Source organism: Podarcis liolepis (assembly GCF_965112155.1).
Source record: "Podarcis liolepis genome assembly, chromosome: 15".
Classification (NCBI taxonomy): domain Eukaryota; kingdom Metazoa; phylum Chordata; class Lepidosauria; order Squamata; family Lacertidae; genus Podarcis; species Podarcis liolepis.
Window position 1 is genome coordinate 40,100,287 of NC_139566.1, and position 19,559 is coordinate 40,119,845.

Genomic DNA, 19,559 nt, shown 5'->3' on the forward strand with positions numbered 1-19,559 from the left:
CTGCTCTGATGCTGCTCTGATCAAATTCAGATTATTTCAAGATTCTTTTAGGTTTCAAAAAATGGCAGCATTGGGAGGTCCTGTCATGGGTTTGCTACATCTGTTTTGGCCCTAAGAGGGACACCATGGAGACACGATGCAGATATTGGTGAACTACAACTCCCATCAACCCCTGCTTTCCGGGCCTAATGCGAGTTGTAGCTCAGCAACTTCCCAAGGACCAAAGGTTCCCCACTCCTGGTGTAATGTAAATATCTTCACTCTGTAATTTCTCCTCATGCTGTACAAATAATGACCACCCCTCCCTTACTTTAATGAGTATGTGTGAGGTATAAAATTCTGTGCGCCCAAATCAATCTCTTTGTATTGGCTATATGAAAATGATTGACATCTCCTTTTTATTTCAAAACAAATTTGATGGGGAAAATCCACTTTTTCTAGGCAGCCTCGCCAGGGCTATTCATCCCCCCTGGGTCATCATGTCCCTTAATCCTCTGTTAGTTATGGATGAGGGGTACAATATTTCTTCAAAAGAGTCAGTTATCATCTTAGCATTCCCTCTTCCCTTTGGGAGGGACTGTTTAGATTTCATCTTCTTTAATGTGCTGGGAAATCTCTGTCTGGGCTAAACAAGTATTTGTTTCTTCAGAATGAAATAATTTCATTCCCCAGGGGATCCTCTAAGTCCCCCTATGCCTTTAAAGGAATGAAAAAAGAACCATTTCCAAAGATCCCACCCACTGCTTAATCTGGTCCAAGTGTTTGCTGTGGAATGAGAAAGGCATGCTCGATTGGGGAAGGAAGGAATCCTTCAATCACACGCTATAATAGAAGGGGCTTAGTGGTTTATAACATCATTAATACACAGTTGCCTACCTAAAGCCTCTGTTTTCCACTGGCAGGCGCGACAGCTGATAATTCCCTCAGTTTGGAACTGTCTTTATGTATAGAAACAGAGGTGGGAAACCTTTTTCAGCCTAAGGGCCACATTCCATTCCGGCAAACCTTCTGAGGGCCACAAATATTTTCAGATCACCCCTTCGGGCCACGGGCAAAAGTGGGTTGAGCGATGAATGTAAATTTTATCTTCACACCGTATGCTAGTTCATACCCCTCAACTGTCCCAGGAAAACTGGGGCAGCCTGTTTTGTCACACGAGAGCACGGCAGGCATTTGGGACGCTGTGATATTGCACAATCTCACACTGTGATCTCGCCCTAGAAAAAAAGCCCTTTTTTGTGGCTGTGATCATGTACAGGTCATGTGACTCGCCCAGGAGTGCATTGCGGAAAACACACATCCTGGTTTTTGACCTGCGCATGTTGGTAAAAAAGTAAAGGGACCCCTGACATTAGGTCCAGTTGTGGCCGACTCTGGGGTTGCGGCGCTCATCTCGCTTTATTGGCCAAGGAAGCCAGCATACAGCTTCCGGGTCATGTGGCCAGCATGACTAAGCCGCTTCTGGAGAACCAGAGCAGTGCACGGAAACGCCATTTACCTTCCCGCCGGAGCGGTCCCTATTTATCTACTTGCACTTTGATGTGCTTTCGAACTGCTAGGTTGGCAGGAGCAGGGACCGAGGAACGGGAGCTCACCCCGTCGCAGGGATTTGAACCGTCGACCTTCTGATCGGCAAGTCCTAGGCTCTGTGGTTTAACCCACAGCGCCACCCGCGTCCCTTCGCGCATGTTGGAGGGTAAGCTAATTTCAACACACAGCTCCCTGCATCCAAGAAAGAATGAGTTCAAGGAGACATTCCAGCCAGGCAAAAACTCTGAGTGTCAGTCAGGGGTCTGGCCCCACTGGACCCTCAGCCTCATGTCTCCCACCCTTGTCCTTTAAAATCATCAATGCACAGCTGTTTGCGGAGTACTTGTGTTTTTTCATTGGTGATCAGCAGTATTCCCCGTGCTGAGTTCTGAACTGACTCAATAATTATGAACTTTCTCATTAAGCTTTAGAGTCGGCCCCACTCGCCCACCACATTCGTATTGTTGGCATATGCACGTAGATCACTCCATATGCCATATTGCTCCCTGGGAACTGCGGCTTCCAGAAACGGCCTGGGATGGAGAGTTACATGGAAATTCCACCATTCATCCCTTCCCAAAGCAAATATGTATGGGAATGGGAGAGAGCTTTAAGAATGGGGCAGGGCAGCACCCACATAAAAAGTTTGCAAGAGGCAATTGAGAGAACTGGCCCCAATGAAGAAGTTACAGCTTAGTCAGGTGGTCTGGGTACCTGTGTCTTAGAATAGGGAATGTGATTGTCCATCCCATACATATAGTGTGTGTGTGGGGAGGTGCATGTAGCTCTTCCCCCACAAATTCATCTTTTAAAAAAATTAAAAATGAAAGTTTTAAAGTTTTAAATGTTTTAAAAATTATTGATGGTTCCTATCTTTCCCCACACTGTGATGCTGTGATAGCATAAAATAATGTTTTTGTTGTTGTTTTAAAAAAATAATGCCCCCACAATTATGCCTGCAGGGGGGAAAATCACTTTCTAAAAATGCATTTATTTATTTAAAAAATGCTTGCCGCTGTGATGACAAAAGGTAATCTGCAAGACACTATTGCAAACTAGATGCTAGCCCAGGGGTCAGCAACCTTTTTCAGCCGTGGGCCAATCCACTGTCCCTCAGACCTTGCGGGGTGGGGTGGGCTATATTTTGGAAAAAAATGAACAAATTCCTATGCCCCACAAATAACCCAGCGATGCATTTTAAATAAAAGCACACATTCTACTCATATAAAAACACCACGTAGGCCCCACAAATAACCCAGAGATGCATTTTAAATAAAAGGACACATTCTACTCATGTAAAATACACGCTGATTCCCGGACCGTCCGCTGGCTGGATTGAGAAGGCGACTGGGCCGCATCCGGCCCCCAGGCCTTAAGTTGCCTACCCCTGAGCTAGACCGATCCAGGAGGAACAATACTCAACCCCCCAGTTGCTGGGAAGTCATATTTCATGTTTTTGAGTTCAACAGTCACTAAAGCACTGAGCTTTATTTCAGGGTTGGGGAGGAATTCAATTTTGTTGGCATTTTAATGGGAAAAATGACAGTTTTGCACTTCTTGGACCAATATGCAAAATGAGACAAAGCTACCCTTCAAAATTCATGCTTCTCCAAAATTTGGGATGCATTTCTCCAACCAAACAAGGAAAGTGTGTGTATAAATGTATCTATTAGTGAAAACAGCATACACTAATCAATTGTATGTGGTGGGGGAGTGCTTACCAAAAAGGACGTGTATGTTGGTCAAAACTGCATAGCAAAAAAATTTTTGATAAATCCATGCTGAAATATTGGTATTTTCATGAGGATTTCAATAATAATCATACAGTCTTACCTCATGTTATGGCCGCTTCAGTTTACGTGTTTTCGGGCTGCAGACTGCAGGAAACCTGGAAGTACCAGAACGGGTTACTTCTGGGTTTTGCCGTTCGCATATGCGCAGAAGTGCCAAATCACCCTGGGGCCTGCACAGATGTGCAACTTCAGGATGCGAACGCTGCGGGTTGCGGACATGCCTCCATCACGGATTACGTCCGCAACCCAAGGTTCCACTTTAATAACAACAACAACAACAACAACAACAACAACAACAACAACAATAATAATAGCACATTCCTGTAGAAATGAACTGAACTGAACTGAAAACTGGGGGTGGGATAGAAACTGAGAGGTCCCAAACTGATAGATTCACCTATCCCTACAACTGTTCTACTTCAGCTGCCAGTCCCGTTGGCTTCTGTATGTGGAATCCCTAGTTGTAATGGCTAACTCCTTAGTAAAAAGGATATGGTGTGGTCTGGAAGGTTGAGCTTGTAGACAAATCTTCAGATAAATGGATGGATGAAATTTGATTCATTAATAAGTTGCTCACCAGAAGAACTCAAACCACCTTCTGTTCACTTGTCTTTGGGAGACATGTTATCCTGAGCGTCATCTCAATACTCCAGACTTTCTTCATTTTAGTATCATGTCACTGACTCCCTCCAAGGTTTGAAGAACATTGTTGTTAGCGTCACAAGTCTGCTCTTGCAATTGCTCCTATATGCTTGGCATTTTTAGATATATTCTTTCCAAGGTGTATAAACAAGACACAAGGTTCATCCATGGATGGATGGATGGATGCGACCTTTGGAATGTTTTGATCATTTTACATAAGTTGGTTTGTCGAAACGTTCTGCCTGTACAAAAATAAATAAATAAAAACGAAAACTTAGAATCCACAGAGCACTTTTAGAGGGTTCAAAATCCTTAATATCCACGAGTTTTCTAATCCTTTTGTAAAGTTACTGTTATCCTCATTTTACAAATCGGGGTGTTAAGGCAGGGTGGGTGCAGAAGTAGCAAGGCCAGCTCAGGATCACCACCGTGCAGTGTGGACGGGGCTTTCATAATGCAGCTGAACTTTGCACATTTATTCAGAGGTCAGTTGCACTGAACTCAGTGGGGTGCACGTCTGATGGAAAAGGTTCAGAATCCCTGAGAGAAACAAGGTTGGAGAATGCATCCGTTGGTTCATACCTGTCTGAAGCCTCGGAGTCTTTATCTTCTTTCTTTTGAACCAGGACAAAGGAACCCTGTTCCTTTAAGATGTTCAAAGATCTCCCCGTTTTTTTATCTGTCTCATATTAGATTAAAAAGACTGGTGCTTATTCCCCCCCACCAGACGAGAAAGTAGGAAAAGCCAACTTCTGACTGACTTAATTCTCAAGCCCTTAGGTTCTCTTCCACAAGTAAAATCATATCATGTTTCAAACCCTGCAGTGCAAACTATTTACATGAGAAATTGCCACTCCGGGGGCAAATGGGTTGCAAACCTTCAATCATAGGAACCATATGAAATCAAGATTTGCTTGTTCTGCACGTGGGCCTTGATTTTCAATGCCTTGGAATTCTGAATAAGAAAGACATTTCTCTCTTTTTAACCCAGGGTGCAAATCAGTAGTAACTTCAGTGGAGACAATGAAACTACTTTGGGGTTACACTAGGGTGCAACGCAGAAAGGATCATTTAGCTTCCATTGTGTGATTCAGAGGCTATCCAAATAGGCTGAGCTAAGGGGTGCTGAATGTGTCAAATACAGTTCAGCCATTGTTTTGAATGCCTTAAGAATAATGCTGGTGACCAGGCTGGTTCATTCATCCAAGAAGAAAAGAACATAGGAAGACCATGATGGATTGAACAATGGCCATCCCAGATACCCACAAACAGAACTTGAGCTCAACAACATTCCCCCCCCTGCAGTTTCTGCCAACTGGTATTCAGAAGCACGCTGCCTCCAACTGTGGTCTTTTGGCACCATCCACTGGCATTAGGATGGGCACTCTGTACATGCTCTAATAAAAACCCCACTGTGTTTAGTAGGACTTATTCTTAGTTAAATGTGTTTAGCCTAAATGAGAGTGGATATTGCTAAATACAAAAGAAATTATTGGGCAGGTGGCACCGAAAGAAAGCAGGGCTATTCTCCCCTTTGACAGTACAAATGCATGGGTAGTTTCTGGCTGTCTCTAGCACTAATCAGAATGCATAGTCACCTTGTAAGGCAAAGAAAAGGATTCTAGTCCTTATGATAACATAGTCAGACATTCATTTTAGGTGATGAAATTTCCCAGAAGGTTTTTTTTCTGAGAAAAATTATTCTGGCTGTTATTCAATGTTACTCCTATTCAGAGTAGAGACATCAAAATTAATGGACCTAAATTACTAATGTTTGAAATGAATCTGTGCATAATAATTTGGAACTGTTGTGAGCCTTCCTCCAGCCAGCTGAAAATGGTGTGCCTTGTCTTTTAGGAAGCAGAGATATTGAACACTGCCATTCTCACTGGGAAGACTGTTGCTGTCCCTGTCAAGGTGGTCTCAGTGGAGGATGATGGAACTGTCACTGACCTTCTAGAATCTGTGGAGTGCAGGTCCTCTGATGAAGACGTGATTAAGGTAGGGCTTTATGTTATGGCATTGCAAATGAATCCACACACATTTCTAGCACAAAACAACTGCTTCTTTCCCTAGGGATTTAAGAAGGCGTCGTTTTCCATTCCACCCTGTATTGGTCAAATGTCCTCTGTGGCAAAATTGCATAACTTGCATAATTTTAGTTATGGAAATTACTTAAGTTTCATTGTTATTACCTTATTTCTCCCCATTCGTTTCAATGCAGAACACAATTCAATGTGTGTGTGTGTGTGTGTGTGTGTGTGTGTGTGTGTGTAATCAATTATGTATCATTTGTGGACCGAATGCAACGACCAGCAGGTGACTTCCTTTGAGGAGCGGCTGTCGCAGGGGCACAGCAAAGTCTGCCTGTTGCCTCCCGTGCAACGCTTGCAAGGAGGTTGGGTGCACAATCCCTGCCTTGCCCCGGGCACTGCCAATACACACTATGGCACTTCATTCTCATGTGCACCTCTCTCTGTCCTCCATTCAGGCAACTAATAAATGTGTGTAAGGACAGATTCCAACCATGCAAAAACACTCAAGGGGGGTACAAAGCAGGGCCAGTAAGTGTGTTTGGTTGGGGTATTGTCTGGGGAGAGTTCTGGCGGGCCACATTTAGCCCCTGGGCCTAAGGTTCTCCACTGTTGCTCACCCCAACACGTTATCTCCCTCTCTGATCCACCATCTCCAGCAGTCTCTCTTTTCCACTCACTCTCTGTCACTCAGCCCATCATTCCCTTCCACTATCCAACTGTCCGTCACTCTTCCATTACCTGTCATAAATGTCTCTCTCCCCCGCTCCCTTTTCTCCCCTGCTTCAAAAATAGCACTTGTTCCCCAGTAAAAGTGTTTAGCATCAGGGCAGCAGAAGCCCATTATATTTACAATGAAGGAATTTCTGACTAAGTATCAGAAAAAACTTTCTGACAGGAAGAGCTGTCCAACAGTGGAATGGTCTTCCTCACTGGAGCTTTATAAGCAGAGGTTAGATGGCCATCTGTCATGTATGATCTTGTTGAGATTCCTGCATTGGAGGGGATTAGACCAGTCGACACTCAGGGTCCCTTCCACCTCTGCAGTTCTGAGATTCTATATTTCTGTAGACCCGATTGTCCTATGGTTTAAGGGAGCTCAGATCGTTATTGCTGCTGCTTATATTTGTTTGATGTTATTTTACAAAAGGTCCGAAAGCAACTTTAAAACATTAGAATAGATTCTATTATTATTATTATTATTATTATTATTATTATTATTATTATTATTATTATTATTATATCTTTATTGTCATTGCCCCCTTCGGGGACAACGAAATTACTTGACTGCTCCATAAAAACGCTAATTAAACAATACAGTATAATACAGCAAGGGAGATTAGATGACTTTCAAAGTCCGGGCTTCCCATTCAGGGCCGAGATCGCTCTGGAGAAGAAGCTGTTCTTAAGACGGCTCGTTCTTGTCTTCATCGTCCTGTATCTCCGTCCCGATGGCAAGAGCTCGAAGAGACAGTGACCAGGATGTGATGGATCTTTTACTATGTCCAGTGCCTTCCTATGGCACCTTGTGGCATAAATCTGCTCCAAGGTGGAGAGTGGGCAGCCAACAATGCTCTCTGCTGCCTTAACAACCCTGCACAACGCCATCCTGTCCTGGGTAGTACAGCTTCCGTACCACACACATAAGCCATAAGTAACACACAATAAAACATAAGAACAATGAGAGGGTTCATCCACCAACAAGGCTCTTCTTCTCCTCTTAACATCTGTAGAGCACCATGTTAACTTCAATGTGAAGGACTGCCTCCTTCCCTACAGATCCTCTTGGGCAGGCATAGGCAAACTCGACCCTCCAGATGTTTTGGGACTACAACTCCCATCATCCCTAGCTAACAGGACCAGTGGTCAGGGATGATGGGAGTTGTAGTCCCAAAACATCTGGAGGGCCAAGTTTGCCTATGCCTGCTCTTGGGTGTTGAGATCAACAGAAGGGGCCCTCTTGGTAGTTCTGCCAACCTCAGAAGGTCAGGGTGGCGACAGCCCAGGAGAGGGCCTTGTCTGTGGCAGCCCCTCAGTTATGGAACTCCCTGTCCATGGAGATGCACCTGGCACCTCTATTATACAGTTTTTGGCCTTTGACACCTGAGATGCATAGTTTTAGGACTCATCCTATTTTTGTGATATTTAGTTGTTTTAAACTGTTTCTATTTTTGTATTTTAAATGGCTGCGACTGATCTTGGGACCTTAGGGTGCAGGGCAGGGAAATAACAACAACAACAGCTGTTGCTGCTGCTTTAAACCTCAGGTAATTTGGTGTCTCAAAAGAACTCCATGATAGGTCACCTGAGCTTCTTCGAGCAAAGGTGGGACCCAAATACAATAAATTTGACTGAAAGGCAATGGACAGGAAATTTTTGAATGTTATGCTTGGTGCCAACCAAGCTGAAGCAGTTTGGTTGTGTTGGTAACCATGGGAACAGATGGAGCTGCTTTAAACCGGGTCAAACTGTTGATTCGTCTAGCCCCGGGTTGTCTACTGTGACTGACAGCAGGCAGCTCTCCAAGGACTAAGACAGAGAAGGGTCTTTCCCTGTGATCCTTTGGGACTCAGCCTGAGCCATTTTGCATGCAAATCAGGTGCTGTGCCATTGAGATCAGGGCTGTCTCTGTCTTAAGCATATGCGGTGCCGGAGTGCAAAGATCCGCCCGGCGTTGCCCAGTCCGACAGTTGCCCAGTCCCAGGCACGCAGGAGAGCGGAACCAGCCAGCCACCTCAGCATCTCGCTGGCTTGGTCGCCCCCAAACACGCAGAGCCTCCCACAGCAGAAGAACCCGCTGTGGTGCTCCAGCTGACGGGCGGGCACTTCCCTGAACTCAACTCTTGGGCCCCGGACTCTCAGCTTGGCGCCCCTGTGAGCCTGGCGCCTGAGTGCCCCGCACCCCTAGTGCCTATGGGTAAGACGGCCCTGGTTGAGATCTTGCCCCTCCCTGTTAAATCAGTCCTAAGTGTTTATCAACCCTCCTATTGAACCTTTGGCTTGTTCTCAGCCCCACTGTTTGCACACAAACTGGCACTCTCTGATGTATACAGTGTGTGTGTGTGTGTGTGTGTGTGTGTGTGTGTGTGTGTGTGTGTAAAACAGTTACATTTACAGCTACCACGCTGGGAATATCTGATTAAAGACGCCTTTCTCTGTATCTTAATCCGGGTGGCTTTATAAATCTGCCACTGATTTGGAAAATGGATTTGCTTAATGTATATTTAAGGGGAAAGTGGAGGGGGGGGGACACAAACACACAAACACAAGGGGGCTCCGTTGGGTTCTTTGGTTACATTTCTGATGGATTTGTCTTTTATTTCTTGGACCTTGAAAATGTAGGTCATCATCCAGTACAGGGCTAGCAAATGTGATTTCCTCCAGATGTTGGTGGCTACAATTCCTATGATGCTGAACCTTTGGCCGTGCTGGCTGGGGCTCATGGGACTTGTACTCACCACCATCTAGAGGGCATCCCATTGGCTAGCCCGGATCTAGTATGTGGCCTGTGTACATTAATACATACATGCATGCATGCATGCATAACTTTATTTTTATGCTGCCTTTCAAACCACGCTCCAGGAGGCTTACAACATTTTAAAAAAATACATGGCTACAACATAAAAATTGTCATAAACAATAAATAAGACATTTAAAAAATATGCAACGAAATGGAACAATTTCTGCATAGAATCATAGAGTTGGAAAGGACCGAAGGGTTGTCTAGTCCAACTCCCTGCGATGCAGGACTCAGACAGAAGTCACAAGATCTAAAATAATGATATAAAAAACCCCAACAGCAGCAACAGCACCCCAGCCCAAGAGTCTGTTCAGCAACCTCATCTTTCGTAGCTGGAGTCAGTCAGGACCCTGCCAGATGGAAATGCCCTGCAAGCCAGGGAGCTGGTCCTCCAGAACTCACAGCCAAGATGGTCTCCAGTCTCTTCTGCAGCCTCAGCTTTTGTAGCTGGAGTCAGTCAGGGCCTGCCCTCCAGGAGCACATCCTAGGCACGGTGGCGAGAGAACTGCACCCAGAGGTGTGTTCATTTCGAAGAATCGCTTCATTTCAGTTTGTGGATTGGTTTCAGAAGTGCAGAAGAAGTTAAGTTCACCTGAAAATGCAAGCACTGTGAATTTCTGCCCCCATCCCTAACGTCAACAAAACACCTTTCAGTTGAGAGTTTAACCTTGCAATGAATATGTGGGATTTGTGCCTTGCTAATTTTTGGCAAAAAAAAGGGGAAGAAAGTTGTTTTGCGTGTGCACAGAGGGAGCAGAGAGCAGCAATAGCAAACAGGGACGAAACCAGCTCCACATCTCATTAGCAGCTCAGCTGAAATGTTTATGACCATGTCTTGGGCAGGTAATGGCCATTTGCGTGGCTCTAGAAACCGGGGGAAGCTGTCCTAATGACCTGTTTTGCAAACCTGTCAAATGGGCATAGTCTCCTGATGTCTTAGATAATTGGGGGTTTTCTGGTGGTGATGGCTGCTGTTGTTTAAGGCTCTTTAAGTAAGCTAGACACATCTGTGAGAGCCAATTAGTGAGAGCCAGGGTGAAGGGGGCAGTTCTGGTCTCTCTTTGCGCTCACTGCCGCACAAGGAGAGTGGTGGCCTCCTTTCTCGTGGAAGAGAAAATAAGATGGGCCACAAATCCATTTTGTCTGCAAGAGATGGATCCAGAGATGGGGCAATGCTAGAGGGTAGCCAGAGGGTCCTTCGCAAGGGGGTCCCCAGATCTCCTGCCCCTTCAAAACTTTTGTTTTTATCATTTTAATGCTTGGCTATGATCCTTTCTTGTTACATTGCTGTGTGTGTGTGATTGGCAGATAGAAAAGGGGGGAGCTAGTGAATGATTGTAATGGTTGGATAGAATGGAGGTTTAGGAAATGGTTGTATTAATAGTGTGTTTTACGTTAGCTGGGATTTTACATTATTATGCTTGTTTGTGCTCTCTTATTTCATTTCTATTGATATTGTTATAGGTTAGGTGGTGGGACCCCCCTAAATCCTAGAAATTAATAGCTGGTAGGATTTTGATTATTTGGGAGATGAAGGGACTATACAAGCTGCAGAGGAAATACAAAATATGCAGAATGACCTGGCCAAGCTAGGGCCACTGAGAAACAACAGAGGACCATTGAGAGCCATTGGCAATGCTAGAGAACTGTCCTTCCTCCCTGCCCTGATGTATGAATGGAGACTGGGGATTTGGAAGGTTGCCAGGATAAGTGGGTGTGAGGTGACAGGGGAAAAGAGCCATTAGCAAGGTGTGCTGGGAAGGAGGAGTAGGAAGAACAAAGAGAGATCCATCTTGGGCAGGCTGGCTGAAGGCAGGCTGGGATAAATGCCTTGCACCCCAATGCTGCACTGCTGTGGTGAACAAGCCCCTCTTAGGGTGACCATGCTGTAAGAGCTAGATTCCTTCCATCTATATTTAGCTGTAAATATGTCAACTGCCAACCTAGCAGTTCGAAAGCACGTCAAAGTGCAAGTAGATAAATTGGTACCGCTCTGGCGGGAAGGTAAAACGGCATTTCCGTGCACTGCTCTGGTTTGCCAGAAGCGGCTTAGTCATGCTGGCCACATGACCCGGAAGCTGTACGCTGGCTCCCTTGGCCAATAAAGCGAATTGAGCGCCGCAACCCCAGAGTCGGTCATGACTGGACCTAATGGTCAGGGGTCCCTTTACCTTTATGTCAATAAATGATATTTCTTAAAGCTACAGCAGCCTCTGCTTCATCTTCAATTCTGCAAAGGAGCACAGACCCTGGGCCAAGACCCCTGGAATGGTGTGCACGGCTTGGCAAGGACTGGATTGGCGGAAGCCTATAACAATACTCTGCTTATGGATATGGAAATAGTTCAGCTTTAATGGCTGTTTCTTAGGGAAATGGTGGAAAGGGAAGAAGGTTTAACCATTTTCCCAGCACCCTTTTTCTAATGAAATTGTCCACCCCCTCCCCTACCTTACACTCCTGTTTGTCCACACTAGCAACCGCATGTGCCCCCTGCATTGTGGTGCTGATCAAAATTCGTCCCCTTCCCCCTGTTGCGTGGCTGATAGTTGTTGTAACACAGAGGCAGGCAATTCATTGTCTCATCTCGCTTCACCTTTCATGAGTCTTTTTAGCCCTGTTGTAAAACAATCACCCAGCTTCTATTTTCTGAAAGTCCTCACACTCCCAAGCTTGTTGCTATGACTTGCAAAAAAATTGTCTACCACCTCCTTTCCAAAGGGGGTATTATTAGTCATGCTGGCTCCAAGCCGTCCTGCCAGTGAGGCCATTCCTGATGCTGATTTATCTCAGCAATGCCACCTCTGCCTATGGCCAGAAAGGGGACTGCAGCTTTTATTACGACAGAGATCAGTCTACGCAAGGAGCCAAACGGTTCCTTGTTAAACAGCTATTGAGTGTGGTCCAGCTGAGCAACCTGCTGCCCCTGTTGGGTGTGGCTTTGATTTGTCGTCCCCTTCTCCTTGTGCCCTCAATCTTTCCCAACATCAGGGTCTTTTGTAGGGAGTCTTCTCCTCTCATGAGATGGCCATCTAGTATAGCATCCTGTTTTTATGGCGGTCAACTTTGGGGAGCCTGAAAGTATGACCTGAGTGCAACAGCGCTTCCCCCAATTGTGACTCCCCGTAACTGGCCGTCAGAGAAATGATGCTTCTGATAGTGGAGAGGAAATTCCACAGTTCAGTTATGAGCTGTGTGAGGAAGTACTTTCTCTTGTGTGGCCTGAATCCTGCAAAATTCAGCTTCACTTGATGCCCACAAGTCGTAGTGTAATGAGAGAGGAAGAAAAACCTTTCTATATCCACTTTCTCCATCCACTGCTTCTCTGCCCCTTTAACAACCTTGCGGAAACCTGTAAAAGCTCCTTTATCACAGACAGTGACAGATAATATGTGTGAAAACAGTCATTCTGGCTTGCCAAAGAAAGCTCTTTCATATAATTTGTCCCTTCTGTTGACACCTTTAATTGCCTTCTCATTTGGGAAGGAAATTGGGCCTTGTCTCAATCTTAACAGGATGGACTTGGATTCTGTATATTCCTGCAACTTGGCAGAGGATGGTAGGATTCATAGTTCAGATGCCTGTACCTGAAGCATTCGATCAAAAGAGTTTTGCAAATCCCTTTCTGTTCTCTGATGGCACCTCACTAATTACTCTGCCTTTTCTGGGGTGAGAATGAAAAATAATTGCCTTAAAAATTCGTGAAGAATATGGAGAATATCCACTGATTTTTTAAAAAAATCTCTGACTGAGCAAGCGCTCCAGTCTATTTCTTTAGCAAATAAGTGACTATTAAGACCTGTGTGAAGCAAATCAAAGTCAGTTTTCAGAATAAATTGTGACTATTTGCACTGTTTTGATGGTAGAGTGTTCCTCTTTAGCTTGCTTTCTTTGTGGTCCCTAGCACGATGTGAGGCAGTAAAAGACCTCACGATATGTCAGTGCAGATTCATGGGAGGAAAGCAACCAAAATATATGGTCAAGGTGAGGGGTCCCAGCATATGGTTTGAAGCCATATGGGCTACCCTCTTGCTGAAGCTAAGCGGGTGTGGGTTTGGATAAGAGACCAGGTGTGTGCCTGTCTGGGTTCAATGTGTCCGAAGAAAGGTGGAATTTAAATATAATACATACATACATACATACATACATACATACACACACACATACATACATACATACATACATACTGTAAAGGCATTGGAAGTTTTTTTAGAATCTACATCATCCCTACCCCAACACTTTCCAAAACTGGATGAGATCTGCACCAAAAACCTCAGTGCTGCTCCTGGCACTTGGGCAAATGATCCTTGCATTGCAGGGGGTTTGACTAGATGAACTTCATGGCCCCTTCCAACTCTACAGTTCTATAATTCTTGGAGCCAGCAAATTGGATAGGGGGTCACACATATCTTCAATAACACCATGCAGGAGGGTGCCTCACTTAGAGAGGCAGCACATTTGAGACACCCAGTGCTCTCTGATTGATCTCACCATTTCTGTCCCAGGAGCAGAGATGGCAGTGACACAAGCAGACATTTGTGCTCATATAGCATTTCCTTATTCTTGTAGCCCATGCTGGGTGACGGGAGGCTTAAAAAATCCAATATAACAACAACAATAAAGTTGCTATCCTGATCAGCCTCATCCTCCCAGGGACCCTCTGCATGCAAAGCAATTGCACTACTGTAGCTCTGCTGAACATAAGAGCCTTGCTGCATCAAACCAAAAGCTTATCTAGTGCAGAATCCTGCTTCCCAGTGGCCAACCAGATGTTGGCCCATAAGGGAGAGATGAAGGCAATAGCACTCTCTTGCTGTTGATCCGCGGCAATCATTATTCAGAGGCATTCTGGCTCTGATCCTAGAGATAGCATCTAAAAGTTGTGATCGCTAGTCACTGTTGACAGAATTTGTCCACATATACATCAGTAAGGTAGCGTTCACACGCACGCACACACACATTAACTGAAGGAACTGAAATTACAAGAAAAGGGATTTTCACTAAACGTTAAGTAGGAATAAGTTCCTGATTATATCAGTTGATGGGTAGTGGAATAGACCATGTCAGAAGGTAGTGAGCTCTCCTTATGTTTAAGGATTCTAAACAGAGGCTGAATGGCCACTTAGGTAGGGTGATGTAGCGACAGATTTTGTCAAGGGGTTAACTAGACAGACTTTGAGGTCTCTTCCAGCTCTCTGATTCCGTGCAACAAACTGCATGCTTGTGTGCTTTGAAATGAAAATCGAACAAAATTCAATTTCAGTAAGGAGACTGGCGTACTTGAAACTCCAAAATCCAAGAAGAAATTTGACAGAGGTAAATTTTAGAAACATTCTTAGTTGGCACCTGCTCACCCTTCATGGCATGCTGTATCAAGAGCTGATCTGCACATGTGACAGAGGCATTTCAGTCATTGCATTGATCTTCCCTTTTTACCTGCTGGCTGCTGAGATTCTCAAAAGCACCACTTTTGTAACCTTACGTTAGATTCCACGCTGTGCTGACAGAAATTAAATTTGCACAGACCTGAAGGCAACAGTCGTTATTGGGCTGTTGGTTCTCCTTTCAGAAAGTTTAAGCTAATATGACAGATATAGTTCCTAAAGAGTGCCCACTGCTGTTGTCTACATTTGCTGGGTTTGCAGGGTTTTGCAGCACTTGCAAAATCTGTTTGACCCAAGATAACAAAAGAGAAATGGAAATAAATGGATACACCATGGGAACCAGTGCCTCAACCGCATTGCCATCCTGTCGTCTTCTTTTAAAAACACACACAAAAAACACCCTTCAATTGTTCTCTTCCATTCAGCACCATGGACAGCGAATGATTGAAGTGGCCATATTCATGAGCCATTGCTGGTTGTCCTGAGAATTTGCATGTGTTTTTAACTGAGATGTGGCTTTCTTACAAATGATCTGGTTAGCGTTCTGCCTAACAAAAAGTCACACCAGCATCTCCCTCCTTCTCTTAGCCTCAAATATCTTCCTCGCTACTTTTCCTGCAGTTGTGTTGGTACTGATACTCCCTCCTTTCATGCCGAGCACTTTGTCCTTGTGAACTCCATAGGATTTTGTCTCCCTGATCTTGCTACCCCCACACATTTGAAACCAGCTAATGTACTGACGGTGCTGGCCCTGTTGAAATTAACACTATGATTGTTTAGCCAGTTATTCATGCCTTTATTGTGCCCTGTGATTCAACCAAGATTGGCCTCCAAAGCAGCTTATGGCAATTAAAACGCATCACAATGCAATCCGGAACCTGTAGGTGTGTGTCGACTGTTGTAATTCCTGGTACATAACCCAGGGTTCAGGATTGTTCCTCCCTTCAGAGCAGTCACTTGATGAGTAGGAAAGGGGTGACAACTCAGCAGAGAAGTGAGTCTGTGTGTCCTGCCTTTGTGTGCACATGCACAAGGGAATATTGAGGGGGCACACACACACACTTAGGGTCACACACACATTACTAGCTTGGGGTGAAAATAAAGTTAACCAGGATGCTGCAACACTTCAAAAGAAACTTAAGCTTTCCTGGGAGGGTCACATATATTTGTCATGTACAGGTAGAAGCTAGCTAATGAAGGACTTTCTGACAGTAAGAGCTGCTTGACAGTGGAATGGACTCCCTCGGAAGGTGCTGAACTCTTCTTCATTGGAGGTTTTTAAACAGAGGTTGGGTGAGCATCTGCCAGGGATCTCTTAGCTGTGATTCCTTCATTGCAGGGGGTTGGGCTAAATAAACCTCGGGGTCCATTGCAACTACAATTCTATGATCGTATAGGAATTGCTGTTGTTGTTTAGTCGTTTAGCTGTGTCCGACTCTTCATGACCCCATGGACCAGAGCACACCAGGCACTTCTGTCTTCCACTGCCTCCCACAGTTTAGTCAAACTCATGCTGGTAGCTTCGAGAACACTGTCCAACCATCTTGTCCTCTGTCGTCCCCTTCTCCTTGTGCCCTCCATCTTTCCCAACATCAGGGTCTTTTCCAGGGAGTCTTCTCTTCTCATGAGGTGGCCAAAGTATTGGAGCTTCAGCTTCAGGATCTGTCCTTCCAGTGAGCACTCAGGGCTGATTTCCTTCAGAATGGATGGGTTTGATCTTCTTGCAGTCCATGGGACTCACAAGAGTCTCCTCCAGCACCATAATTCAAAAGCATCAATTCTTTGGCAATCAGCCTTCTTTATGGTCCAGCTCTCACTTCCATACATCACTACTGGGAAAACCATAGCTATAACTATACAGACCTTTGTCAGCAAGGTGATGGTGGGTGGAGCCAAAGGCAATTGGAGGCAGAGGAACAAGTACATCCCAGACATGCAAAATCCAGCTGTTTCTGCAACTGAATGCAAACCTCTCCGTGCAGCCAAGCAAGAGACGTGATTATTTTTGTTTCCTTTATAAGATTTCTTAACCACCATTTACCCCAAGGTGTCCGAGTGAGTTCCAACATTCCTGTATACAGTTGTAAGGAACAAGTAAAACAGTGTAAGCATTCCAAACACAGCAAAGCCATCTAGGATCAGCAAAAGATGTGCATCCCACAAATGACAGGACTTTAACTGTCAGAGGCCAGGCTAAAGAGGTGTGTCTTTAGTATATGGTGGAAGTTGCACAGTGAAGATGCTACAGACCTTTGTTGGCAAGGTGATGTCTCTGCTTTTTTAAGATGCTGTCTAGATCGTATAGGAATATAGGAAGCTTATTCTGAGTCAGTCCGTTGTTCCCTCTGGCTCAGTGCTGCCTACACTGACTGACAGCAGCTCTTCCGGATTTCAGACAGGGTTCCCTAGCTGGAGATTGAACCCAGGATCTTCTGCATGCAAAGCCATGGCTCTACCACTGAGCTTTGGCTCATCTCAGCAGTTTCTCAGGCAGTTTTAAGTGAGCTCTCACCATCTCCAGGCACATGCATTTCAAGTCCATCCTTCCATCATGTTCTGCATGTCAAGATAATGGGGTAGTTGGTACTGGAGGGCTGATATGTGGTGAGAGCAATTGTTGTCCAGAAAGATAATGTCCCAGTCATCACAAGACAGAGGCTTGGTATTCCTTTTGCCACCCCCATTCCCACCCTCCAAAAGGCAATTTATTTGAGCAGCACTTCAGTGTTATTTTGCAATTAGAGGCCTAGAGAAAGCACAAATAAACCGCTCCTGCATCTGCCAAATGAAGTCTGTGGACATCCTCAGATAATTAATATTTGCATGATTGCGTGTCATTTGCATAATGAATTCAGCTTATGGCACTGTTTACCTGCAGTAAACTTTGTGGCACAGCCTATATAGTAATAGCAAACTCATTCTCCAGGTGTGGATCCGTATGTTGCTAAAATGTCAGCACCCACCCACAAAAAGGCAGTTATCAATGGAGTCAAAGGGAACCGCTCCTGCTCCCAGGTTTATGGGTGCAGGATGAGGTTTTAATCTTAACCAGGTGAACTCAGAAGTAAGTCCTGTTGAATTCACTGGCTCTTAATCCCAGGAGGGTGGATTGAGGACTACAGCGCTTTCTCTCACCCAGACAGCGCTGACCCCTGGACCCGAAGAAGTGGGGAGGTAAGCCGCAACAGAGATGACAGCCCTCATAGAATCATAGAATCATAGAGTTGGAAGAGACCACAAGGGCCATCGAGTCCAACCCCCTGCCAAGCAGGAAACACCATCAGAGCACTCCTGACATATGGTTGTCAAGCCTCTGCTTAAAGACCTCCAAAGAAGGAGACTCCACCACACTCCCTCAGGGAGCTGCAGGCTCAGAATGAGAAATAGATCATAGCATGTGTCAAAAAGAAACCTAACTATATTCGAACCCAGAAATGAAGCTGTGTTTCTGCAGGTGCATCTGCTACAATGAATATTTTTTTCTCCTCTTTCCATATTACACTCGGAGCCTTCAGGGCTTTGTCACCCAAGCAGAAGGGAATTGGATCCCTCATAAGCAGTTGTCCCCAAGGGGCAAGAAACACCGGATCTAGAAAAGATCGGGGGTAGGATGTGAGGTTTTTCTGATGTTCATAAACTTCACATCGTTTAGACAAATGAGTTCCAGGGGAACTTCCTGCCGAGAAGGGTGAAAATGGCACTAATTAGGAGACAGCCTTGGAAGAAGCCAAGGGGCAGAGAAAACAGAAACTGTGCTTAATGCGGAGTGAGTTGGTGGGTATGTTGCACTGTGCCAGTAGAGATTGTGGGCGGCAGAGCCTGCTTCTGAATGCTCTGCTCTCCTCCCGTGCTGCGCAGAAAAGGAGGGAGGCACAAAAGGAAGAACATCTTCTCACGGCACATAGCTAAGACTTCTTCACACAGCAAAAGATGCCCAGATAGCCACTGGCTTGGATGGCTTTAGAGGGGGGTTAGACAAACCCACAGAGGCTATTGATGGCTACTAGTCATTATGGCTCTAGGTTGCCTTCGGGATCAGAGAGTTGTGTTCAATTTAGTGCTAAGTCACTAGTTCCATCAGTGCAAGAATTTCTCCTTCTGCGTGCCCCCCATCTCCTCCCCTGAATCTGTTCTGGGTTCCTCCACCCCCAACTCTCTGGAGCAGATCTGGAGGTGGCACAGGGCATGTGTTGGGGAGAGGAGAGTGGGGAATGCCTCCCTGTGCAAGCAGTAATCCTTGCACACATGCAGCTATTTAGTAAATCTCTGAATAACAGGAGGGACACGGGTGGCGCTGGGACGCGGGTGGCGCTGTGGGTAAAACCTCAGTGCCTAGGATTTGCTGATCGTAAGGTCGGCAGTTCGAATCCCCACGGCGGGGTGAGCTCCCGTCTTTCGGTTCCAGCTCCTAGCCACCTAGCAGTTCGAAAGCACCCCTAAGTGCAAGTAGATAAATAGGTACCGCTTTATAGCAGGAAGGTAAACGGCGTTTCCGTGTGCTGCGCTGGTGCTGGCTCGCCAGCTGCAGCTTCGTCATGCTGGCCACGTGACCCGGAAGTGTCTTCGGACGGCGCCGGCTCCTGGCCTCTTGAGCGAGATGAGCGCGCAACCCTAGAGTCGGACACGACTGGCCCGTACGGACAGGGGTACCTTTACCTTT

At 45.5% G+C, this 19,559-nt stretch overlaps 1 protein-coding gene and 1 long non-coding RNA gene across 3 annotated transcripts in view; both read left to right on the top strand.

Annotated features, from left to right (window-relative positions):
• The window catches only part of LOC310693984, a 507,188-nt gene that overhangs the window by 422,665 nt on the left and 64,964 nt on the right, over positions 1-19,559 (top strand). The window lies entirely within an intron of this gene.
• Positions 1-19,559, top strand: part of LOC310693923 (transmembrane protein 132D-like) — a 449,340-nt gene that overhangs the window by 391,090 nt on the left and 38,691 nt on the right. For both annotated transcript variants that reach the window (XM_083476416.1, XM_083476417.1), the window contains one exon: positions 5,823-5,966. In XM_083476416.1, coding sequence (XP_083332542.1) covers positions 5,823-5,966 — 144 coding nt within the window. The remainder of the gene's footprint in view (positions 1-5,822; positions 5,967-19,559) is intronic.